Raw genomic sequence first — 24664 nt, forward strand, 5'->3', positions numbered from 1 at the left:
AGGAGGGATCGTATAAAAAGAGAAGCGACAGAGATAGAGGGATAGAAAAACTGGTCAGGCTTTTACGGGGTCAGATAAACGAACAGCTCCTCTGGCCAACGAAGGGATAACCTGAGCAGAAAAACTGGACTGGGATAAGCTGTGTTTTCTACCCGTGGCCAGTACTCCGTGATACTCTCTACAGACTTCATGGCTGCGCAGACTAACTTCTGTGTTTGTGTGATTGCACTCGTTCTAACACTGACCACAAGCCATGCCTTACGAAGGTAAGAGCCCCTATCTACCTTGTTCTGAACTGTGTGTAAATCATGAGCTTGTTTTATAGGCACTTTGTGTAGAACTAAATTGTATCTACTGCAGAATCTACAGATCTACAGCAATGGGAGTAAACAAATACATGTGTTTGGTTCTTTCCTGATTAAGGCAATATTATGCTGTGAAGAAAGTACTGAAAACCATTTAGCTCCTTCAGGTTTTGGATTATAACTGTTCAAGTTCAAGATATTGTTTTCTCTTGTGAAAGCTACATGATGCCCAGTGCAAAAAAACGTTTTGTCATAAATACATATAAAGGAATAAAGGAAGCATAATGCCTTTTCCCCACCCCCGTTCCTTCTCTCTAAACCATCCTCCACCCCTTCATCCCCCCTTGTCTGTCCATGGCCTCCTGTCACACAGGGTCACACTGAAGAAGATGTTGTCCATCAGAGAGACCCTGAGAGAAATGGGCGTGTCACCGTCCCAGGTGTTTGCTGAGCAGGCCCTGAAGAGCACAGATGACCCAAGCAATGGCACTGCTCCCACGCCCCTCACTAACTACCTGGATGTAAGAGATGAATGATCTGTGTGTTTATCATACTTCTGCTAACTTAATGTGACTATAGACCCGTATTCTCATTATGGGTGAATAACAATGCAGACATCTGAGAAGTGTATTGAGTGAGTCCAGTTGTGTCCTTCATTCTTTCTCTCAGACTCAGTACTTTGGGGAAATCAGCATTGGCTCTCCTGCCCAGATGTTCAATGTGGTGTTTGACACTGGGTCGGCCAACCTGTGGGTGCCGTCCTACAACTGCTCTCCTCTTTATACAGCCTGCTGTGGGTACACACACACATCTCAGACACAGACATGGAACACGTTGATTGGAACATCATCAAAATTACTAAGTGATGATTGTAGATCTCTTTGGGCCATAAAATGCCATAATATATTTCAATGATTCTGACTGTTTGCTAGTAATGATTTCTATATCATAAACCCTAAACCTGTGAACTTTCAGTTACTCACAACAGGTACGATGCGTCTAAATCTCGGACTCACATTGGGAATGGGACAGGTTTCTCCATCCAGTACGCCTCTGGGAACGTCCGGGGGTTTCTGAGTGAGGATGTTGTTGTGGTGAGGCCCACGTTTCTGTTTGTCAATCGACTATGTTTGCGAAACAGACCTTTGTCGAGCTAATTGGAACTGAAGATTTCGTTTAGAGTCCTAAACGTTTAGTGCGTACCACTTGACACCCACAAGCTGAGGACACAGCTCCAGACCTGTCCTCTGCATGTGTCTGTAGGTAGGAGGCATCCCGGTGGTGCAGGTGTTCGCTGAGGCCACGGCCCTGCCCGCCATCCCCTTCATCTTCGCCAAGTTTGACGGCGTCTTGGGCATGGGCTACCCCAATGTGGCCATTGATGGCATCACACCTGTGTTCGACCGCATCATGTCCCAGCACATTCTTAAGGAGGAGGTCTTCTCAGTCTACTACAGCAGGTGCTTCATCTACCGTATTACCCTCTTTAGCTGTGGAAATTCAGTCAGTGCTTCATTATTATAGTCCTTTTATGTAAGCATCTTGGTCTTAAAGGGTGTTGATGGTTTTCAGGGACCCTTCGCATTCTCCAGGAGGAGAGTTGGTATTGGGAGGAACAGACCCTAACTACTATACTGGATCCTTTCATTACCTTGGCACCACTGAGTCAGGCAAATGGGAAGTCAACATGAAAGGGTGAGATATGCCAACAATAGTATGTTATCTCATTTAGAAGGATATATTGCATAGGTGTGTAGAGGTGTATACACATCTGAACAGTGTGTGCTTCAGACAAATAGAGTGTATTTGTAATGCTCTCCCTCTCTCTCTGTCTGTCTTTGTCTCTGTCTCTCTCTCACTTTACTTGTGGATGTATCTGTCTCTCTCTCTACCTGTGAATGTCTCTCTCTATCTACCTGTTTACGTCTCTCTCTCTACCTGTGTACGTCATTCTCTCTCTTTACCTGTGAATGTCTCTCTCTCTCTACCTGTGTATGTCTCTCTCTCTCTTTACCTGTGAATGTCTCTCTCTCCATCTATTTTATCCAGTGTGTCAGTGGGGGAGGAGATGCTCTTCTGTAGAGAAGGGTGCACCACAGTGATTGACACTGGCTCCTCCTACATCACAGGCCCCGCCTCCTCTGTGTCTGTCCTCATGAAGACCATTGGAGCAACTGAGCTGGCTGAGGGCGGGGTGTGTATCATATCACAAATACAGTTGCACTAGTGATACACAGTATGTCCTTCGTGGTACAGGACAGACTAACCTAGTCTGATTGCATCTTCCTAGTTCACAGTGAACTGTGACCTGGTGAAGTCCCTACCCAGTGTAACCTTTCACCTCGGGGGCCATGAGTATGCTCTCACTCAAGAGGACTACATATTATGGGTGAGCTTCATCTGAATTACTCAACCATTTGGCAATGTAATTTGCACTTGTACCCTATCACATTCTGTACTATTATGCAACCTGTAAGTAACCTATGATCTGTAGCATGTATGTGATGTGTGATGACTGGTTGTTCCTGGTTTTGGTTGTCAGCAATCCCCATTTGGAGAGGACATCTGCACCGTCACCTTCAAGGGCTTGGATGTTCCGCCCCCGACTGGTCCCATCTGGATACTGGGAGCCAACTTCATCGCCCGTTATTACACTGAGTTTGACCGCCACAATGACCGCATAGGCTTTGCCAATGCTGTCTGACACCAGCTATAAGAGCATAGGATCTCCCCTCTTACTTACTCTAACTTTACTTCCACCCCCATTATCTCTTGCAGTCTCTTTTGTTTGGCACAAGGGCTTGCCCCTCATCCTAATGTCTTTTGTTCTTCATGTTTGCATTATTTTAAGTACAAGGGCTGCCAATTTGTGACAATTGCACTTTTTAGAATTTTTACTTGCACTCACATACAGTACCATTCATCTTTAGTTTTAGTTGACTGGAAATTATTTGATAATGACAAATTGCTTGTTTTGTGGGCATGCTAATAATTAAAAACAATATTACAATATTCACAAAAAGGTGATTTTTTCTTCAATCATTACATTAAACCACTAGGCAACTATATCTGTATTGTATTGTACAAAACAAGAATAAAATGTGTTCAATGTGATTTCATTGGTTTCTTATGATTTTCATCAAAAGGTAAATACTGAGGTAAAAAAAAAGTGTTTAAAAATACATCAATCTGTTTCATATTACCAACAAACTACTCATGATCCATTCACAGGAACAAGCTAAACTAACATCTTTAAATATGGTGCTGTTTATTTAATCAAAGCCAGTAGTAAATCCTAATGTTTCCTTGAGTTGGGGATCCTCAGTGGACTGCTGCCGTCCATCTTCTGGCAATGCTTCATGTTGCACAATTTGTTGATACAGGGTTCAAAGGACTGTGCGAAACATATCACATATTGTACTGTGGGATGGAAAGATAGAAGTGATTTACAATCTTTCCTGCTGCTTTATCTAAATGAAGACGTCTGCGCACAGTGTGAGTTCTGAACCCTCATCCTCTTGGCTGTCTAGTCTCAGACCACTACGTACATACCAGAATTTTCTGGAAGAAGAGGAATGGTAGTTTCATAACATGAAAATACTACATGAAGAAACATACAATGCAAGAACCATCACTCTTCTGAAGCAAATAATCAAAACACAATAAAACCAGTTAAAAAGGTCATTAAGGGAATACAAATAAAGTCATTGTCCACTTCAAAAAATAAAGGGATGGAGTTATCAAATTTTCAGCAAACTAAATACCCACAGAGGTCAAGCTCAAAGATCAGAAGTTTCAGAGGTTGAGATGAGTCTTTCAAATGTGCCATAGGAAGTACAGACAGGCAGTATGAAACTCAGCCCTAGGGTGACACTGCATATTTCAGTTCAATAACAGATAAGAAACTTATATTTATGAGAACTTTGTATTTCCTGGGATATTTTGGTGATGCTTAAATTGCATTTTAAAAGGCAGTAAGGATGTAGTCTTCATGAGTTTCCTGTCCCTCTCATCCTGGAATTGTTTAGCTTGGAATTCATTTATATGTCTTTTTGACAAAAGGTCAAGGTGAAGATAGTTACTGTGGAACACCTTTTCTTTTTCAGCTCTTTACACACTGAACAGCCGAGTTTATGGTACTGTAAATGGAGAACCAGTATGGTTGATGTCTAAATTAATCAAAAGTGGATTTGACAGTATGAAGGAAGCTTTAATAGGTCTCAAGAGAAATACAAATCTGTTCAGAGATCAGATTCTGGACAATAACAGGGCAGACCGGTACTTTCCTAATGTTTGAGAGTGTACACATGGGAAGATGGATCCGTTTAGTCTTTGCTGGTGCATCTGGTCAGGCCAGAGGCGTTGTTAGACTTAAAACTCTACTGGGGCACAGGCCCCTATTTATATCCCATTTTTTTCTTTCAAGCTTGCATTTGGCAAGCTCAGAAGAGCACGCTGACATAGAATTCTGTGTGCATCGGTTTGTGTTTTACACTTTTACAAGAGTTAATTGGGATACTGTGTTTATTATTTCCGGGATTATCAATCTAAATTAATGCACTGACTAATGAAGTAAATTGTTCAAAACTTTAGATTTTACTGGGGCACAGCAGATTTATACTGTTGCACGTGCCCCAGTAAAAAGGGCCTAACAACGCCCCTGGGTCAGGCTAAATGTTTTCCCTCTGTCTCATACACAGCCAGCCAATCATAAAAGCCACCAAAGATAATTTAATAAGAACAACAAAGAGATGTAAACAATGGTGCAGACCGCATGGATTTGAACTGGATCTTTGTATAAATATATAATATATAAACTAGTCGAGTGTCTGTTTTATCAGTTTTATCATCCTTACTCCAGAAAGTCTGGTTTTATTTGGCCAAAGTACATGTTCACATGTTTTAGTTTTGTAAATTGAATTATAACTCTCTGGATTGGACTGACAAAAACAAAACTACCTACCCGGTTTTGATTTGTGCAAGAAATTTGGGTTTTCTTAGTAAGCACTGGAAAACGTCACATGTTCTCTTAGCATAAAGATATTCATCCATTCATACAGCGGGCTGAGTCTGTCGTGTGTGTGTGTCTGTGTTTGTGTGCGTGTGTGTGTGCGAGTGTGTGTGTATGTGCGTGCAAGTAAATTAATTTTACAAAATGTTTCAACTATTCTTGGTGATGTACAGTACTTATATAATAATGTAACAAACAAACAGACAATAGTTTAACAAAAACATGCATTACATGACAAGACCGTGGGATGAGGATCTAGGAAGCACTATTTCTCCTGATGAACATCCAAAAGCAGGAGGGAGGTCTTAACACAGCTTTTCAACTGGAGCAAGCTCTCTCTAAACTCTACACAGCGCAGAAGGAAGCATAACCGCATCCCATGGTGCCAGACGTCTGCATCTTGTCTCCAGTGAGGGAAAAAGAGCTTCAATGTTTCTGACTCAGGAGTGGGGGATTCTCTTCTGTCCTTTCCAAGCCAGATGACCCTCTTGGTACCTTCCCTCATTCAGTGTCCGACCAAGGTGAGTGAAACCTTTACTCCCATGTTGTACCTCCAAGACCGACTACTAACAGTAAAATTGGATCACAAAAAGGCATCGATCGTCTATGCACTGTTTCAAGTTGAATGTGTAATCTTAGCAGTGCAATATCATGACAACGGTTAATATGTACGTGGTTGTTACAAATTAAATTAATTTGAAATGACCTACATGTACAGGTAATACATGAAAGATATCAATGTAGTATGGATGGCATAGAATAGATCCCTGACATTATGTGACAGTTTTGTACAGTATAATTGATTGTATTTAATTAAATATAGCTGGGTTTCATACATTATTCCACACAAGGGACAAACATGACAAGTTACAGTTCTAGCATTAGCCGTAATAGCATTTATAACATAACATGCTTTTAAAGCATGTTTTTAAAATATCATATTGACTTGTGATTCCTTAATATAACAAATTAGTCATGACTAATTCAATAAACAAGCTTTGTGGGCTGAATTTAGGGATGCTAAATATTACGTTTTTTGTTGGTAACATCCTGTTATGCCAACATATGTCCATTTTCAGATGATGTCAACAAAAGTCTATATACATAGTTAAAATTACCTTCACAACTGATGATTAGATAAAACATTCAGCTGTTTTTCATGTTTCAGGTGAAGTGTCTGAGTGTCATAATATTTCTGAGTTTCTCACTGGCCATGGGTGAGATCCCTGGCCCATGCAGACACTCAATCACTAAGGAGCACATGCTGACCCTCAATCACTTGGTGAGCAGACACAAACATACCAGCATGCACACACGCTCACACAAGAGCACCTAACTCTTGAACACAAACACAAACACACATGCCTCATTCATTCACTGTTATACATTGAGTGTTTTAAGTCACGGCCTTTGTTTTCTCTGTACACAGATAGATAACCAGCTGAGAAGTGGATGTTGGATAACCTACACTTTCACTGATCAAAGAACTTTGGTAAGGCCACATTTTTGGGTGTGCTTTGCCTTCGGCAAGGGCACAACCATTGTTCTCTCACATATATATTATTTTTATTATTTTTATTATTCTTTTTTCCCCCCTAAAACTCAGTCAATATTTGGCCTATATAGACAACCTAGGTGTCAAAAGTTTCGTCTTGGTAGCGATTGAGTTGCTTCTATTGGGATTTACGTTCCGTTGCATGGTTTAAGTGGAAATTAAGTTTTTGTGGCGAAAAGTGAAGCTAACGGTGGCTAACTTGCTAGCCAGAGTCAATGACGCTACTTACGTCACTAACGTCACGAAAACTCGCGTGACTACCTCTAGCAGAACATTAGTTTAGCAGCTCGTTAACTTCTGGGAAATGGCTAAGCTAACTGCTTTACTGCAAGGCAGCTGCAGAAACGCCACAAGCAAAGAGGCCAGGGTGATAACTATTTACTCATTTTACTTTGTGATATGACACACAATTGTGACGTGTAATGTACAATATAAGCTGATTTTATTAAGGAAGTACATCTACTTTCGGAAACAGTAGTCTACTATGTCACTGAAGTATTAGCATCATGACATTAGCCTCTGTTGCCCGGGCAACACATACTACAGTGGTCTATGATGCATCTGTTTTCAATCGTTAAAATAAACATTCCTCACAAATACATTTTCGTTGTAGGATTTATTATGACATTACATTACAAGTAAACGATTTGTGGGTGAAATTATCATTACCTGTGGTTTCAAACCAGTGTTGCTCACTGAAATGCAGTAGCCTACGCGAGACACAGCTGTTTAGGAAGTCAAACGGCGACAGAACATGTTCGGCACTCTCCTTACTTAAATCAAAAATCTATCTAACTACTAACCTTAACTTCATTGCCACAGCCTAAACTTTGTCAATCTGTTCATGAAAATAATAAATTTCAGCCTAAACCGTACAACGGAACGTTAAATCGAATTCAACCAACGCAATCACTACCAAGACGAACACAGCAGTAGTCTAGTACTGTACCGTAGTAGTAGAATTTACCGGGGCAGCTTCTCCACACAGGGCTATATCGCATTTTGCGTTGTTACTGACTGATCGCTACCAGTGAGCTTTTTATGAATGAGCGATTTTCCACTAAATAAATGTCAAGCTTATTTACGTTTTTGGGGGCATATTTTCAGTTAGCAGATGGTACTGTTTGAATCACGATTCCATCTTCTACTGCCGGTAACGTCGTAGAATAATCTTCAAAGGGGGTTCTTTATTAATGAATGAATGCAATATGAGTAGGCTAAATGCCTGAAAATATCACGAGAAGGGAAAACTTAAAAAGGACGTTTAAGTCATAGAGATTAGGTGTATTTTTACACCGGTCTGCCAAATTTATTCGTTTTGATTCAGCTATGAGGCTGCCTCTTGCAGGGGAAATGAGAAGACATCATATTTCATTCTACACTTCACTCGTATTTTCAGTTGTAAACGAGCAGCACAAAAAAATGCTTTTAAATCTATGTAATCTTTATAAATAATAAGTATGCATTTTTATATAAAATATACAGAAATATCAGTTGTAAAAATGTCATTCAAAAACGGACCCCTGTGCAACCGACGCAAGCAAGCACACCCTACAATTTCCCCAGAAATTGTACCCTCTCTAGTTTTAATTGTCTTTTTCTGCTTTCCTTTCCCTGGCTGATTCTCTTCTGCTCTGCCACTGCAGAGTAAATGCTGCTATGTTAAGGCTGCGTTACCATGGATCCTGGACCTCCTGACTGCCCACTTCCAGTACAACAGAGGCTCCGACAACGACAGATATGTCCAGTTGCTAAAATCTCTCATCCACAACATCTATTCTCAGAAATGTGTTCCACAGATCAATGAGGAGCTGGAGGTGCGATATTGCCCCTGAACGGTAGACTTGAGTGTTAACAAGGTTCCAAGGAATCTGGTACAGTTTTTTCCGATTGCTTGGACACAAAAATGTCAAATAACACACAGTTCGTGAAACCTGACACTCACGGAGCAAAACAGCAGCCCAGATTTAGCACACTATGCACACTATAAGCACATTCTCAGCCTCACACTATTTGAAAAAATACTACACACAGTGTTTTGCAAATAACTAAACACACTTTTCTACATTAGACACAGAAATATAAGATTATGTCACTTAACTGCCTTTTCAAGACACTGCCTTGTAAAATGCCACACGTGAACAAATGGATCAAACACGGGTGTCAGCTGTACAAGCACCAAAGTGCTTAACTGTAAACATACCAATCAGGTGTAAGCACTATAAAAAGGCAACAGGTCAGTGTACCCGTCCTCATCAAAAATGGAAGGCAATGTTGCAGGAAGAGGGAGGATGAGAGGGGGAGCCCATGGAGGAAGAGTGGTAAGGAGAGGGAGAGTTAGACCTGGAGGCGGTTGAAGAATAGGGCCAAATTTACAGTATCTAATGAAATTCGACAGAGAGTTCAGCCCAACCTCAGCAGATATACTGTTGCAACAGTAACTACTTTTCTCTACTGTCTTCAGTACAGTAAAATGTAGCCTATACTATATGCACTACATCAGTATTTTTTTTTTTACCCATTCACTGCAGTCCATGATTGAAACAATGTTCTGTATTTCATTTGCTGTATGCTTTCTGTTGTCTCCACAAATGTAATTGCTGTGTTTACAGTGTGTAGTCTACTACAGTATTTGAATTGAAATATGTTCTGATATTCTGCACAAAATGCAACCTTTACGTAGACAATGTGGAGAGTACAGTACATATTTTCATCAGTGTGCAGTACTGGCCTTGTGTGTTGTGTTTGGTCAACATATTCATGCACTTTGTACAGTACGTGTACAAAGTGAGCCCTGTTTTCAAAATTGTGCTTAAGCAATCGGAAAAAACTGTAACAAGCCTATTAAACATGTTTTGTGAAGAATTTGCCAAAACAGATGAGTAAAGCAGTGAAACTTTTTTTTTAAAGCAGATATTTTATTACACATTCTAATTTAGTCTCTTTGTGCACTGTTCAGGACGACCCAGTCAGCTTTGAGGTGACTTTCAGAGAGTCCCCATCAGAAGCACTGGCCAGAGTCCAGGAGATCCTGTCTGTGTACTGGGAGCTGGTAACCACCAGTCACACACCAGTGGACTGGAACTGCCAGAGGGAGTACGCAGAGAGCTCAGGACTTGCTACGCACCTATACACATCACCAACTGAGCTCAGCACACAACTCTCCTCAACAACTGGTGAGTCCTTCTAAGGAACCAAGGCTAATAAAATCTCCCTTCTATTTTCTGGTAGCACCTGTCCTGGACAATATTGCACAGTTGTAATTAAAAGTTATGAACTGTCCGTCCCCCAGTCAGATCTGATAAGAATTCAAAGACAGCCTCCCAGACTGGTTCAGAGAGCAACATGTACAAGTTTGGCTTCATAGTGGTGTCTCTCAGCGGAGGAGGGCTGCTTGTGCTTATTCTCTGCATAATCACACAGCGGGTAATGCCAAATAATAACACTGAGAAGCATCTGCTCTGCCAAAGGCAAGATTTCTGGCAGACCAGAATATGATTAAGCTAAACACAGCACCTGTGTTTGTTCCTTAAATTTGGAGATTAAAAAAATATATATTATTTAACTGTGCTGCTGATTTGACAATTTTTTTTTTTTATTGTTTCAAAACAGAAATACTTTAGTAGGATTAACACATCGCACTCAATATTCACTTCAAGGTGAGGAAATGTACATTATTAGTAATATGCAAAGAAGTCTGAAACAAAATAACTCAGACCTATGAGACCTCTAAATAACAAATTTGATTTTACAGGTCACATTCAGACATGCGAAGAAATTAGTTTCCATCTCTGCCTTCCTGCCTGTCTGTATACCAGGTGTCCAAACTGCCTCCTTATGTGTTTTCTGTGTGTCAGTGTGTCTGTCAAACTGCACCCTGTCTGGCTGGCAGTACAACTGACTGAAGTGTTGTTTTGCAGCCTGCCTGCCTGCTTGCCTGCCCACTTTCTTGCCTGCCTGCCTGCCTGCCTTTTCGGAAGCAACGTAATTGAGATGACTGCTCAGACCGGAAGAGATATGTGAACAATGAATATCTTCATATGCAATCTTTTTTGGTAAAATGTTATGTGAATGTCTGTTGGTTGGTTATCCATATGAAATAAATATAATTAAAACGCTGACAAGGAACATTATCTTTTATTTTGACAATCTACTGTTGTTTATTGTTTAAACACAGCACTGGTCTCATCAGAATTTATTTGTATTTTTATTATGTCTATTGTGAAAACTCTATAGTTATCTGTTTAGTTTACTCCCTAATCTGTTGTTGCGGAGGCCTTGACAGAAGAAGTATTTTGCACCACATAATGCATACGTTCACCAGGCATATTTGAAACAGATCTGTGATCTTTAACATGTCATCAGAGGCATGTCATCATCCTATAAATCCACTGTCTGGAACATATGGATTTAATCCATGTTTTTTTTAAAGATATATATTTTTGGTGGCTTTATTATGTATTTCTGACAGGGATAGTATGTTTGGAGAGGACAAGAAATGTAGAGAGAGAGAGAGATGACATGGTAAAGGGCTTGGGCCAGACTCAAACCCAGGCTGCCGCGGAGAAGCCTCAGTCTACATGGTGTGCGCATTAGTCCAGTAATTGGATTTATCACAAATCTAGTCCGTACAGCTGAATATGAAGGTGTTGGTTTTCAGAATGTTGGATCCTTTCATTGAAAGTAAAGTTCTGTGATTCATAAAAAGGGCCATGACCTGAAGTTTATAGAAAGTAAAAAATCTGGTTTCATTTTTTCACAGCTTGTTTGTTCTGCATTCACACAAAAGTTGATCACCCATGACAAAGTTCAGTGCATCTATCTCACAGTAAAGCAAACAGCATGTTCCCGTCATGTGTTAAGAGACATGTCGGCTATTCAACTTGGTATGTGAATAGACGTGATCTAGGCTTCACTGATTTTCCAATCCGACTCTCTTTACAAGGGTATTATGGACAGTATTATGGAACGTCCATAATCTGTTTGGGATTAAAGGCAGCTGTCGATGGAAATATGAGCCTTTGATGGAGTCTCAAGACTCTTGAGCTTCAATATGTGGAGGCTGGCCCAAGACCAGTTTAGTGTTATTTGGAGGGAGCCCATCCTCCCAGCATGTGTTCTTTCTTGTATAAAAGTAGGGGAAAGCAAAAGAACAATGGTTTTGATTTTAAAACAAGCTAAAGCATTAGTTTGTGGGAAAAGCTCATTCCAATTTATCAGAATCAGAGCCATGTACAGGGCACTATTTAAAGGTAAGAGAGAGAGCTCTCCCTCTCTCTCTGTTTCTCTGTTTCTCTCTCTTTCAGACAAACACACACGGGTTAATTTCAAGATACTTTCAACATCATCATAATTCTCACACTGTCAGGCTTTCACTAAAATCATTGGTCTTAATTATTGTCCATACAAATGATTGTTTTGGTGGTTTATTATTATTACGGATGTAAGTAACTGTTAAGTGTATTATTATACCACTAGGTGGCAGACAAAACAGCCAACTACTCTAAACTATTAAAATCTTTCACATCTAAGGGGTAAAACATTTAAGATTATAGGAACTTATAGAATAAATAATATGTTTTTAACACAGCACCATATACAACACAACTCTTTAATCATAATTCCTGAATGCACAAAGAATTGAACATGATGAGAGTAGTTACAAGTAAGTACATTAGAAGTGTAACCCATTAGTTGTGTACCCTCAGAAGGAATAAAATACACTTAGAAAATATGGTGATTTTACTAAACATTCATCATCAATTTAAGACATGGAGCTAAGCCATGATGACTTACAAAACACGTTAGGCTCTATTTGAAGAGAAACAGATGGGATTCTTGTAATAACTAGTAACAGAGGCTTACAAGTTAACGAGATTCAGGATAGGTTATTCAAAAACAGAATAAAATGTACAAAAATAAAGGAGCTAAACATCGATGTAGGCAACCAGGCGTAGACAGTAGGCAGCTTCAGATGGCACATCTTTGGGATTAATCTGATTGGCATCCAAACGCAGCACCTTCAACTTGGAGTAGTTTGCCATGTCCACCTTAGCACAGAAACTAACCAGAGAGAACTCTGAGAGGGAAAGACAGACACAGACAGTAAGTAGTACTGTACATTTTATTCTAAATAAAAGTAATTTATTGTGTATTGTTGTGACATAAATTATGGTACAGCTTAGTATATGTATTACACCACTAGCATTGTAATTAATTGAGGTTATGCTGACACTTCCCCATGATACGAAAGGGCATCACAGAGGAGAAGGCTAAATATGAAGTCACATACTGTACCTTTGATTTGATTAGCCTGTAGATAGAGGTTTTCAAGACTTCTACTGACAATAGGGATCCTCTCCAGCTTGTTGTGGGACAGGTCCAGTTCCACCAGAGTACTGACATTGAAGGTGTTGCGGGGAATCCCTCCATCTGTCAACTTGTTATGAGCTAACCTTAGAAACTGCAGCATAGGATAACTAGTGAGGAAGTTTTCCGGCACACTCTCAATATTATTATACTCCAGGTAGAGTTGATGCAGCATTTCTGGGAGATTCCCTGGAATTTTCTTTAGTTGGTTTTTCCTGATGTCCAGTATGTTCAAAGACTTAAGCCCCTTGAAAGCTCCCCCAACCTCCTCAAGTGCATTGGCATGCAGATGGAGTTTGGTTAAGTTAGTCATCCCCTCAAAAGAGCTAGCCAGAATCTTTGATATCTTATTGTGGTTTATCCTGAGATCTTTGATAGACTTGGGCAGGTTCAGGGGAAAGCGAGTCAGCTGGTTGTGATTCAGGTAGAGTCGGTCCAGATTTTTAAGCTTGCTGAAAACATTCGGACCCAGTTTGTCAGAGCTGAGCTGGTTCTGGTGGAGCATGACCCAGACCAGGTTAGTGGCGTTGTCAAACACCCCCTCCTGGATGCCTGTGATCTGGTTGCGTTGCAGGTAGACATACTTCATGCGGGAGGGGACATAAGGAACATGCTGCAGGTTACGGCTGTGACAATACATGGCTGTTGGGTAAGCGGAGGGGCAGTCACACTCCAGTGGGCAGTCCTCACCCACGCGGTCCATCCACAGGGTGTCAGGGTGGCGCCTGCGGCCACGCAGGTACGACAGCCAATGGAAGGAGCCGGAGTTCTGGGGAAAGCTGAGGTCCACCAGCCCAGCTACAATCAGCAGCAACACTACTCGCATGATCACTGCAGATATTAATAGTTATCAATATCCTGTGAATAAAACAAATCATGCAACATGTCTATAAACAAATATGTTATTTAAGTATACCCTTTGGCAAATAAATAGTACATGTACAGTAACCTACCAGCCTGTTGTATAGAGGTAGTCACTGTAGCAATGTCTCTCTCAGACTAAAGGGGAAGACTGGTATACCCCTTCCTGTCTGTTTTCTTCCAAATGTGCAGCCAAAGTCACAACATAACATGTATATTTTCCACTCACATGTAGTGTTTTAACAGCAACATATCGCCTCCAGTCATGTCAGTATCAATCCCATCTGGACTCTAACATGGACATCTGTTATTTAACAGCCTTGTTATTCACTCACTGTGTTGTGCCTTATCATTAGCACAGCTACATGGGGCATGTCTTGTTATTTCTTGCTGTATGTCTTTAGGTTACAGTGGAAAGACAGATGGTTCTGAGGGTTCAGATATAGGGAAAAATGCAATGACTGCATGCTGTACTCCCACAACAGTGAGCTCAAGTTGTTATTATGTACAGGTTTATGCAAACGTTTTGGCACCCCTGGTCAACATTTATGTTACTGTGAATAGTTAAGTGATAAGATAAACTGATCTCCAAAATGCATAAAGTTAAAACATTATTTTCAACATTTTAAGCAAGATTAGTGTCACTTCTGCTCGATTAGTTACTCACAGTAACAAAAATGTTTACCTGGGGTGTCCATACTTTTGCATAAAACTGTTACTCCCTTATGAAACTGAGAAGCAAATGCCAAAGTAAACATGGATACATGACACAGTACATCAACATATTAGACTTTCCTTTAAGTACATCACCTCCTTGAGCAGTACTTTTTGCATGTCAACCAGTGTTGGTAAGTTCCTCATTCCAAAGTGCTGTGTCTGGCCCGTGGGGCACCTCAAGGAAATTATAGGCTTGATTCTGTGAAGAAAGTCAGCCAACTGGCACCCTGTTGATGATGACAGATGATCACTATGACCTGCCTAGACTTTCTTCACAACTCTGTCCTTGAGCTCTGTCTGTATTAGACCAAGAACAAAGGGAGCCTTAGGCAGCTGTACAGTTGAAAGTGACATACTGACAAAGTGAATTTCTCACCTCAAAATCGAATTTTAAGTTAGGGAGGGGCCACAGACAAGGTAGTCTGACAACATGTATAGATTTTACCCACATACTAATTTATAATGAAAAAATAACTTTAAATAACTTGATATGTAGTTAGAGCCCAGGGTGTAATGGTGGCCAGTTTTACCAGCAGCTGAATGAACACTGCTTTATTAGTATCCATTACTGGATATCATAAGTTTCTCTAGCACACGCACCATTAACAGCCTTAGGTCTATAATCATGATTTGTATTTTGGGAAGAATACCTCCTTTTTTAAGTCCTTTGTTTGCCAAATGTCTTAGCTGACATGTCAATGATTTGGTACTGGCACCAATGACTGTGCCTGCGGTGTTCCAAATAGGAAAGCTACTCTGATCCACATGACACCAAGCAGGAAGAATGCAGAGTGTTTCCTGATGTACAGCCTTATCTGTTTGGAGGAGAGGGAGCTGTATTAGTGCCATAGACCAGATGAAAACATGTTGTCCCTGCAAAACCACATTCCACATTAGACAAGATATTTGTAAATTGCTATAGCATAAGCCATCAAGGTTTTGACTGGTCATTACTTCCACATAGTCATTTTGGGAATAGGATACTAGAGATAATCTGAGGTTGATGGATGTGGTACCAAAAGGGATCCCAAATATTTAGTACGTATGACCTATTACAAGGGTGTCAGTATGAAAAATCTATTCCTGAGAAATACTTAGAGAAAGTTATTTTTTAAAGTTATTTTTCAGTAGCGACAGCGTCATTCTCTTTGGGTTTTCTTCCAGAAGAGGGCAATGTTTGTCAAAAGTCAATTACAAAAAGTGCTCTCACACCATTTAAAAAGACTTGGGTGCTGAGATATGTACCGATCAATTAAACCACATAAGACAAACATGACAAAATATTTGAGGGGGTTTATTCCACAGTAAAGGACACTCTGGACATGAGTACAGCAGTTTGAAATGTGCTACATTTTATACTGTACATCTACTCAGTACACCTATTAATAAGCTCCAATGATGCTCTGCAACTTACGTCTTCTTATGACTGTCAAACTGGAGGAAGTTCATTCATAGAGCAAGGATTCATAGAGCAAGGAGCAATAATCTCTATTACTGCTGTGTGGATGCTGACACTCATCCTAACAGTCCTGTTCTTGAGCAGTGGAGAACCATGTGCAATCAGCATCTATTTGTGTGTTGGACCAGGACTGGCATGGTAAAAATGTCCCCTATGGCCCGCTGAGGGGTGTGGAGATAATGACATCAATTGGATACTACCACCTTGTGGTGAGATTGTTTACTCACCGTCCTTACCTTGGACATCTTTAACATGAGATCAGCACACACACAACTCCAAATCATGCATAGACTCAATGGGAGGTTTGTGTGAAAGGTTAAGCACACAGACCCAACATTATAACTCTCCCCAGTACTCTCAAGGCACTAATTCCTTCTAAACAGTAAGTTAAAAAATAAGATCTGCAATGTACACATACATAACTCTAGGCACACATAGTTAGAGGCATGTTGGCAAAAAAAGACCCGACCCACAATAAAACACAATCAACGGCCATCATACGTTTGAAGAGTCTAAAGTGAAGCAGATTTCATGTCAACAAAACTCCAACCACAAATAGAAAACCTGTACTTGTGAGCTGTGAATAAGTATATACACTGACGCTGAGGGAAAGACATTCAATTAAACAATTAAAACTTTTCTACAATACTTTCAGAGTGTATATTACATCGTAAATTAATTGGTGTGCAAACTGGTGATAATTAGTAACAACAGTCCTACAGTACAGTATCAAATACTCTCTACAGTAAAGTATTTCATACTCTCTAAGGGATCAATGTCACCAATTATTTGATCAGGAAATCATCTTTCTATTATGCTTCACCTCGTAAGTTACTGGCACTTTGTAGGCTGTAAAACAAAAAACATTCTCCCTTGTGAAGATTAACAAATATATAGTCCTTCAGTGCACATATACAGTATATCCCCAATTCATATAATTATTTCTTTGACATTAGTTTTAAAGCAGGACCATCACAGTCATATTAGAGTAGTTTCATTTATATGGTTGTATGGGCCTTGTACCCAGGGCCCTACTATACACAGACCTAGAAACATGTGGGCACAAGTAAAAAATAAAACAACAGTGAACAGAGCGAGGCTTGATTCTACATTAGTTACAGTGCTTCTGGCTATGCAAGGTTAAACAACACTTCCATAGTTACATCAAGGCGATCCTGTTTTGATCAACATCTGATTACTATGGTGACAAGTAAATTAACCAGATGTATTTACTTCAATGGCAAGAGGTAAAAAGGGTTCAACTAAGAAGAAGAAGAAAAAATATATATATCTAAAATCAAGCTAAAATTAACACTGACAATATAAAATAAAAAAACTGATTACCAAACAGGCTTCTCTTTTTCGAGAGAGTGGGTAAGTGTGTGTGTGTGTGTGTCTGTGAGTGTGTGTGTGTGCTTGCATGAATGTGTGAGAGAGAGTTTCTTAAAGTGTCTTTGTCTCACAGTCCTGGAGCCTGAGTTGTAGCATTGTTGGCCTTCTTCCTTCTTTTCATCAGCAGAGGATTTGTCGACTCCTGGATGGTTTTGATTTTAATCTGCTCATAATCCACTCTCATGGTTGCCAGGGCACTTGTCATTTCCTCCTAATGACACAAATATCAACAATGCAACCTGGGTAAATGGCTTGCCGGCAAGTCCCTAGAGTAAGTATCATGAAACAGCTTAAGCCATTTTGCCAATATAATTCCAGGCACAATGCTGTCCCAGAATTACACTGGTAAAAGGCCAAAACTCTGACTATGAAAATATTTGTTTTAATCCACAATCAGAAAATGACACTTCACCCTCATCAAGCTTGCCTGTAGTGATGGGTGCTAAACTCAGGTCATAACAATCCTGCTGAATCGTTGAGAACCGGAGGGCAAGGTTGGAACACAACAGAGCTGTAGTACTGCTTTAATGTTAAAATATCGTCTCAGAGAGCCCTGAGGAACTCGTGTTTACTAAGCAGACAGACTACATATTCCTCTGGCAGTGGAAAACCAGCTAGAACGAAAATGATCAGAACAGTGCTCCCCTCACCTTCACCTCCTCCCAGACATCCTGCTCTTCTTTCAGAACACGACTTGTGTGAAGAGGGGTCTGAGGCACCACCATAGACTGCTGCAGAATCACATCAACCATGGAATCAGTACCCACAAAGCACATCACAAGAAGCTCATTTCAATATCTTTTCATGTACTTGACGCAAGGCCTAAGGCCTCCAGGGAACCTCCAGCATACTGTAGGAGGCAAAGTCCTTACGTTGATCCAAGGGTGGTTCATGAACTCTGTGATGCTCATCCTCTGGCTGGGCTCAGTCTTCAGCAGGTGGCGGATCAGCTGCTGGGCTGGAACACACAACACAGGACGTGGAAACCAAGGTGCTCCCATGTCTGTGTATACACCTCACCTACATCACCACCAGTGTCTGTAACACTGTGTACATACAGCCCTGCTGTCTCAAGTACCTTCTTCAGACACGTCAGACCACTCAGGGTTGGGGAACTCGTACTGCCCGTTGCGGATGCGCTTCTTCATCCCTGGAGATATGGCCAGGCCGTGGTTAGAGTAGAAGGGGGGGTATCCACAAAGTCTGGAGATAGATAAGGAGTTGAGTGGAGGATAAGCAACATGCACTAATATTGGAGCGCAAGTATTCCTACACGGCCCAATAGTATTCATGTGCTGTACTCACAGGATATACATGATGACGCCCAGAGACCACATATCGCAGGACTTGTCGTACTTCTCTGGACCAAGAACCTCTGGAGCTAGGAGACAGCCCAACAAATAAGAATCATAATACATTCACATCTTGTGTTTCGTGACTAATGTAATTGGCATTCTGAAATTCATAATTCTTCATGTAATGTCATAATTCATAATTCATAAAGACATCTGACTATGACCGACCCTTGACTAAAGGATTTCCCCTATGCTCATAACGTTTACAGTATGTTGGTGGAATCAACAGGAAATGTTGGTCAGCAGAATGTGCTGTCAGAGATTTCTAACCCTGTGAGTCATCAAGGGGAACCACATGTTGCATTCAGTTCAGACCACATGTCCTTACCAACATAGTAGGGGGTATAGCACGGTGTAGCCAGGGAATTCAGTGTGGTGATTTCCTTGGCAAAGCCAAAGTCTGTCAGTTTGAGCAGGGCATCAGGCCTTTCTGAGGTATACAGGAGGTTCTCTGGCTGAAAACAAATAAACACAGACAAAGTTGATCCTTCCCAACTGGACATAAAGAATTTCTGAAGTTTAATCATTAGACATTAAGGCTGGAATATCTAGTAACCAGCCAGGCTTACCTTTATATCTCTGTGGGCGATGTCAATGGCATGCAGATACTGTATGGCCTCACCTATACTCTTCATTATATCAGAAGCCTCTACAGAGAGAAAAAGAGAAATAAAGAGGGACAGACAAGGAGATTAAGATGCATTTAAAGCCCAGCAATAGGTGGGGAATGAGGTAACTGGAATTTGGATGAAGAATGTCTCTTGACCTCTTTCTGTGAAGGCTTGGTTCCCTCTGTCCTGAATATGACTGAACAGCTCACCGCCATCCATGCTGAAGAGAAAAAGAGAAACAGAACACAGGACATAGAAAGGTCATGAACCCCGACCAATATATCGGCGGGCCGATATTATCGGCAGATATTGGGCATTTTCCAAACTATCGGTATCGGCATTTATAATGGCCGATAAATGAATATTATTATTTTTTGTTGTGTGTTTTTGTTCAAAGGACTTTAAGTTTCATATCTTAAGTTTGTATTTTTATAAATTCTATTTTTCAGAAACTGCATTAACATATTATTTTAGTGAGGAAATAATAACAGTAGTCAGATGGCTGAGCAGTTAGGGAATCGGGCTATTAATCGGAAGGTTGCTGGTTCGATTACTGGCCATGTCAAATGACGTTGTGTCCTTGGGAAGGCACTTAACCCTACTTGCCTCTGGGAATGTCCCTGTACTTATTCACTCTGGATAAGAACTTCTGCTAAAAGTGACTAAATGTAAACTACTATACATGTAAATATTGTAAACAATGTGAATGGCTAGGGTTTATGAGCACAGGAATCAGGTCAAAGAGAGAGACGCGTTTGTGACTGTACACCCACCACTCCATGACGATGAGAAAGCACTTCCTGCCCTGGTAAAGGTTCTCGTAAACATCCACGATGCGTACGATGTGTGAGCAGGGTGACGCCCTCCAGTGTAGCTCCACCTCCCGTCGACCTTTGGGGCAATCTTGCAGCATCTGAGACAAGAGCGAGGAGAAGACCTTACCAATTCTGAGCCATGAGCAGTAAATAGTCTGCCCAGTTTTGTGCCTTTATCCTCTCAGATTACTCAAATCTCTGATTAGCAGCACATTTCAACCCGCTGTGGAGGTATGAGATTCTGAACCACAGCATAGGTCTTGCAGATGCCCTGGACTTCATCCTTGATTCTAATCGTATCAAGTCTGTCCCAGACAGCAGACATCTCCATAACACAATTTCCCTCCTTCCGAGATGCATCTGGTCCTGAACCAGAAACGATGCAGCCTAATGGCTTCACTCAGCTATCTTCGGGAGAGAGGATGGACAAATGAAAAGGGGGAGGAATAACCAGGTGTTATCGAGAACCGAGACCTGTGAATATATAAACAACACTACGGAGGGAGATGTTAAAAAAGGCCTAATTGCAGTTTCCTTAGAATCTAGTTCAATTTAGTCTGTGGAGAGGCTGGCCTCTCATCCCCATCCCTCATCCTCCTTTAGACCACTTCAACATCAACAACTAACCATGAGTCACACAGTGTGTCGTCATGCACTGCCCTCGGGAGGGGGGCTCCATACCAGCTGGCACTGCCATCTCCACAGAAACACACACCACCACAGCTTTGTTTCAGACCTCTCACAGCACTACACAAACACACACACACGCAGGAAGCAGACTATTCTCCCAGGCAGTAGACAATTCAAATCAAGTCAATTGACAGGATGAAGAGGAATCGTCCCTCACAAAACAGCAGAGGAAGGGCTAAGAAGAGAGACCAATGTTTCACAAACCGACACAGGCCAGGGAATTCTGACAGAAGATCTTCTTGGAAGGATGGATGCAGCACATAGTACCAGGGAGGCCCTTCTGAGGGATGTGTACTGGTCCCCAGGCACTTTCTTGGTTAATAAAAGCTGAGAATGTAACCTAAAGGACAGTACTGCTGCAATCCAGACCCAATAATCCCTTCTGTCATGTATCAGCTCTCCCACAAGACTAATTTTAGACACAAAACTTGCAAAATGCAATCAAAACATCACAAGTACTCTCCTTCTGCTGGAACAACGTCCCTATTAGATAATTCCATTACTGGAGGTGTATAATAAGCATCACCAGATCAACCAACCCTAAAGCCTCAAACTTCAAGTCATTGGAGAATGGAGAGGTCTTGTTGTAGAGCCAAAGACACTCTGAGATACTCCATCACAAGACACAGGCCAGTCAATAACCCATAACCATGTGACACCTTAACAGTGTTGCCTCTTCCTCACCCTCTCCGTTGCAATGACAGGCAACACTCTGCATTCTAATGCCGTCACCCGCACCGTCCAACGGGAGCAGGTGTTCTGGAGGAGGGGGCCCGGCAACACACGTGCCTCAGTGCTGATTAACAGATCCCAAGGGTAATATCACAGGAAGTGATCCATGTCTCTCAATTATCCTGGCCTGCACATCAACACTAGGACTCAGCATGCAAAAACAATGCCTTGGAGGGAAGGAGGGGAGAATGAGAGCTGTTAGTGTGACTGTGTGACATTAAAGGAGGGAGTATGAGTGGGGCTAGAACGGTAGGTCTTAAAGACCTGGAAAGCAACATTTCATTATGGCTAGTGAAAGCCTAAGCTGAAGGGAGGATGTTGTAACAAAAACCTTGAAAGCCTTGAACGGATTATGAAACAAGTACTATCTGTAAAAAATATATATATATATGTATACACTGTATCACAGCTTAGACAAATAGGCCTAATAACAGCAGAAGGTCCTTTGTTAGTTTCCGTTTCCGATAGCCTACAGGGAAGACTAGAGGCCAAAGCTATTTGTGGATCAGAATGACAGCTGCAGCATTACTTCACCCACTACCCAGTCCTGTGAAGGAAAGACCTGGTTGGAACCAATGTTCGTTTTCGTATCAACAACCTATCCAGACTCACACTGGCTCTAGAGCATAAGTCAGAAAACCTGACAAATACGACATTGCAACCAAACAAATCTTTAGCGCTTGCTTCAGAGGGACAAGAACTCATGGACTACATTTGACATAATATATTTTGCTATATTTAATAGATCATTTCCATAAGCTAGATAAACCAATATAAAATGTTCTGTTATGTAAACAACACATCCGCAACTTCTCAGTGCCTTCACTTCGAAAACGGTGATATTTGCAACTTTCTTATCAATTAAACTTGATAGAAAATGTTTAATTAATTCATTATGTTACTTCCATTTGCATCCACCTGGATTCACCCTTCAGTTAGGCTACTCCATAATTTCCCAGTAGAATAGTCAGAAATGTTTGACTGGCAGATAGCAAGAATGTACAACAAACTAAGAGGAAAATAAAATGTTTACCTTTAGTGCGTATTTCTCCCCACTTCCTTTCCGGAATATTTCCAATACTTTTCCATTTATTCCCATTCCAAGTACTTGACGTGTAACCGTGTAATCGTCAGTTATGGCATGCTTTTTTGTTTGAAGAGGGTTGTGTGGTTTAACGAAAAATTGAGGAAGGGATGCTGAGTTTAGATTTGGCGCTTGTTGCTGGTTTGGAAACGCTTGTTGGTTCTGGTTCCCTGCATTCGATAACATTGTTCTTCTTTGGTTTGAGCGCGGGCTACTTTTAAAAAGTCAGAATACCCTATGTATTATCAGTAAATTACATTAAATTGTGGTTCCCTTGCTTTACTAACTAGCTAGCTAGTCCTACCTGTCAAAACCTGGTTGTCCAGAAGTAGCATGCTGCTATAGCACAATAGCTTGTTTGCGTGTGACAAGTCTCGTTTCCCAAATCTAGCCTATAGCTACAGGGCAATGGAAATTCCAATTGTTGTAATTTTACCCCAACAATAAAGTCATATTGCGAAGCCAACTCTCAATCGACTCTATGGTCATAGCTTAATTACCGGCGTTCAGCTATCTTGGTAGCCAACATGCAAACAAACTTGAGCCGCTTCGTTTCACTGCCAACTGCATTGAAGAGCCTGCCACCAAATAGTGAAAGGAAGCAAGGGGGAGTTCTTTTTTCCACCGCTAGTCAAACATATCCTCTTACAGATGTCATTAACAAATCAATTACTACGCTCGCTTGTCTCCCACTATTGGATAAAGTTGAATATTAGATAACACGACGAGCGTTATTTTAGCTACAATGGTTAGGTCCCTAGCTAGCTAATCTAGCTAATTTCCTCATTCTTGCTTGTATTGTTGGCCATGATGACCTCACTTCAATAAGGTGGATCAGTTCTAGCCTAAAGTCATTTAAAACTGCAGTTGCAGGCATCAGACGTAGTCGCTGTTGGTTTATAAATGGGAGCTGAAAGAGACTTCTGATAACAAAATTCAACATTTATTATGTAGATGGATAGGACATTGTGAAATATTTTACAAAAATATGTTTTGTCTCTTGACAACAATGACGTGATAGCGTGACCCGGACAGAGTGATCAAACTAAGGTCAGACTGTATTTACTGTCTTAATCTGTTTTCTTCTTCTGTAGGAGACCAGTCCAGTCCCAGAGACTAGTATTGCTTCCATTTGGTAGAGAGAGGTTCATTGATCACAGATTACGTCTGCCGATCATTGACATGTATTCATTTATTTATATTATATCTATAAATTATATTAAATAGTTACTTTAATACACTTAGAAGTATGCCAGACTCATTACATAATAACCGGTGTAATTATTTGTATTGATTCAATGTGGATAAGAAGTAGGGGTGGAATTAGAATGCCTGGTCCATGAAAAACATTTGACACTGGTCAAACAGATATACCATTTTCTTTGTAGCTGTACATGAGAACGCCCTACCTCCAGCTGTTTTTTTTCTTAAAGACTTGCGTCTTATCAACTAAACAACCCGAACGTTAATCACAACTAAAATAACGATACTACACTTGATACATGTATCAAGTGTAGTTCTCATATAGAGCACCTCTTCTCTGGAACAAATTACCTGTCTCAATTAAGGAGTCTGATACAATTTCGACATTTAAAATTAGGTTAAAAACGTTATTGTTTAGTCAATTCTACGACTGTTAAAGGTAAGTATGTTAGTTGGAGGCAACGGGGGACGGGTTGTTTCCATACTTATTCTATAAGTATAATTT

The 24664-nt window shown here is 40.8% G+C and overlaps 4 protein-coding genes across 7 annotated transcripts; 2 read left to right on the forward strand and 2 right to left on the reverse strand.

Annotated features, from left to right (window-relative positions):
* The first annotated feature begins 63 nt into the window (after positions 1–63).
* Positions 64–3419, forward strand: ren (renin). Its single transcript, XM_062459149.1, has 9 exons — positions 64–266; positions 679–826; positions 975–1098; positions 1281–1399; positions 1569–1765; positions 1878–2000; positions 2355–2499; positions 2596–2694; positions 2848–3419. The coding sequence occupies exons 1-9, from the start codon at positions 190–192 to the stop codon at positions 3007–3009; spliced, it is 1194 nt and encodes a 397-aa protein (XP_062315133.1). The 5' UTR covers positions 64–189; the 3' UTR covers positions 3010–3419.
* A 2191-nt stretch (positions 3420–5610) lies between these two features.
* csf1b (colony stimulating factor 1b (macrophage)) lies at positions 5611–11501 on the forward strand. Of its 4 annotated transcripts, none has more exons than XM_062459153.1 (8): positions 5611–5837; positions 6485–6598; positions 6746–6808; positions 8518–8688; positions 9831–10047; positions 10164–10297; positions 10484–10530; positions 10626–10767. In XM_062459153.1, exons 1-8 carry the CDS (start codon positions 5796–5798, stop codon positions 10651–10653), a joined length of 816 nt encoding a protein of 271 aa, XP_062315137.1. In that variant the 5' UTR covers positions 5611–5795; the 3' UTR covers positions 10654–10767. The 4 variants fall into 4 exon arrangements, with proteins under 4 accessions (XP_062315137.1, XP_062315139.1, XP_062315138.1 ...); XM_062459151.1 differs by lacking the exon at positions 10626–10767 and adding an exon at positions 10792–11501 and having other exon boundaries at positions 5623–5837; XM_062459155.1 differs by lacking the exons at positions 10164–10297; positions 10626–10767 and adding an exon at positions 10792–10893 and having other exon boundaries at positions 5615–5837.
* A 1044-nt stretch (positions 11502–12545) lies between these two features.
* fmodb (fibromodulin b) lies at positions 12546–14066 on the reverse strand. Its single transcript, XM_062458140.1, has 2 exons — positions 13169–14066; positions 12546–12950 (listed from the first exon to the last, which is right to left on the reverse strand). The coding sequence occupies exons 1-2, from the start codon at positions 14064–14066 to the stop codon at positions 12799–12801; spliced, it is 1050 nt and encodes a 349-aa protein (XP_062314124.1). The 3' UTR covers positions 12546–12798.
* A 2030-nt stretch (positions 14067–16096) lies between these two features.
* On the reverse strand, positions 16097–23763 carry LOC134018852 (MAP kinase-activated protein kinase 2-like). The gene is made up of 10 exons (XM_062459156.1): positions 22906–23763; positions 20409–20548; positions 19791–19855; positions 19594–19673; positions 19353–19479; positions 18975–19050; positions 18748–18872; positions 18542–18627; positions 18320–18400; positions 16097–17880 (listed from the first exon to the last, which is right to left on the reverse strand). The coding sequence occupies exons 1-10, from the start codon at positions 23140–23142 to the stop codon at positions 17737–17739; spliced, it is 1161 nt and encodes a 386-aa protein (XP_062315140.1). The 5' UTR covers positions 23143–23763; the 3' UTR covers positions 16097–17736.
* Between the last annotated feature and the right edge of the window lie 901 nt (positions 23764–24664).

This window comes from Osmerus eperlanus, chromosome 4 (genome assembly GCF_963692335.1).
Source record: "Osmerus eperlanus chromosome 4, fOsmEpe2.1, whole genome shotgun sequence".
Lineage (NCBI taxonomy): Eukaryota > Metazoa > Chordata > Actinopteri > Osmeriformes > Osmeridae > Osmerus > Osmerus eperlanus.

Coding starts and splice junctions, on each gene's coding strand:
- ren (XM_062459149.1), top strand. CDS start 190: ATGGCTGCGCAGACTAACTTCTGTGTTTGTGTGATTGCACTCGTTCTA. Junction 2,001..2,354: donor TGGGAAGTCAACATGAAAGG/GTGAGATATGCC, acceptor TATTTTATCCAG/TGTGTCAGTGGGGGAGGAGA. Junction 2,500..2,595: donor CTGAGCTGGCTGAGGGCGGG/GTGTGTATCATA, acceptor GCATCTTCCTAG/TTCACAGTGAACTGTGACCT.
- fmodb (XM_062458140.1), bottom strand. CDS start 14,066: ATGCGAGTAGTGTTGCTGCTGATTGTAGCTGGGCTGGTGGACCTCAGC. Junction 12,951..13,168: donor ACAGGCTAATCAAATCAAAG/GTACAGTATGTG, acceptor TTTCCCTCTCAG/AGTTCTCTCTGGTTAGTTTC.
- LOC134018852 (XM_062459156.1), bottom strand. CDS start 23,142: ATGTTATCGAATGCAGGGAACCAGAACCAACAAGCGTTTCCAAACCAG. Junction 18,873..18,974: donor GGCGTCATCATGTATATCCT/GTGAGTACAGCA, acceptor ATCTATCTCCAG/ACTTTGTGGATACCCCCCCT. Junction 18,628..18,747: donor GTCTGACGTGTCTGAAGAAG/GTACTTGAGACA, acceptor TGTGTGTTCCAG/CCCAGCAGCTGATCCGCCAC.
- csf1b (XM_062459151.1), top strand. CDS start 5,796: ATGACCCTCTTGGTACCTTCCCTCATTCAGTGTCCGACCAAG. Junction 8,689..9,830: donor AGATCAATGAGGAGCTGGAG/GTGCGATATTGC, acceptor TGCACTGTTCAG/GACGACCCAGTCAGCTTTGA. Junction 10,531..10,791: donor CACTCAATATTCACTTCAAG/GTGAGGAAATGT, acceptor GTTGTTTTGCAG/CCTGCCTGCCTGCTTGCCTG.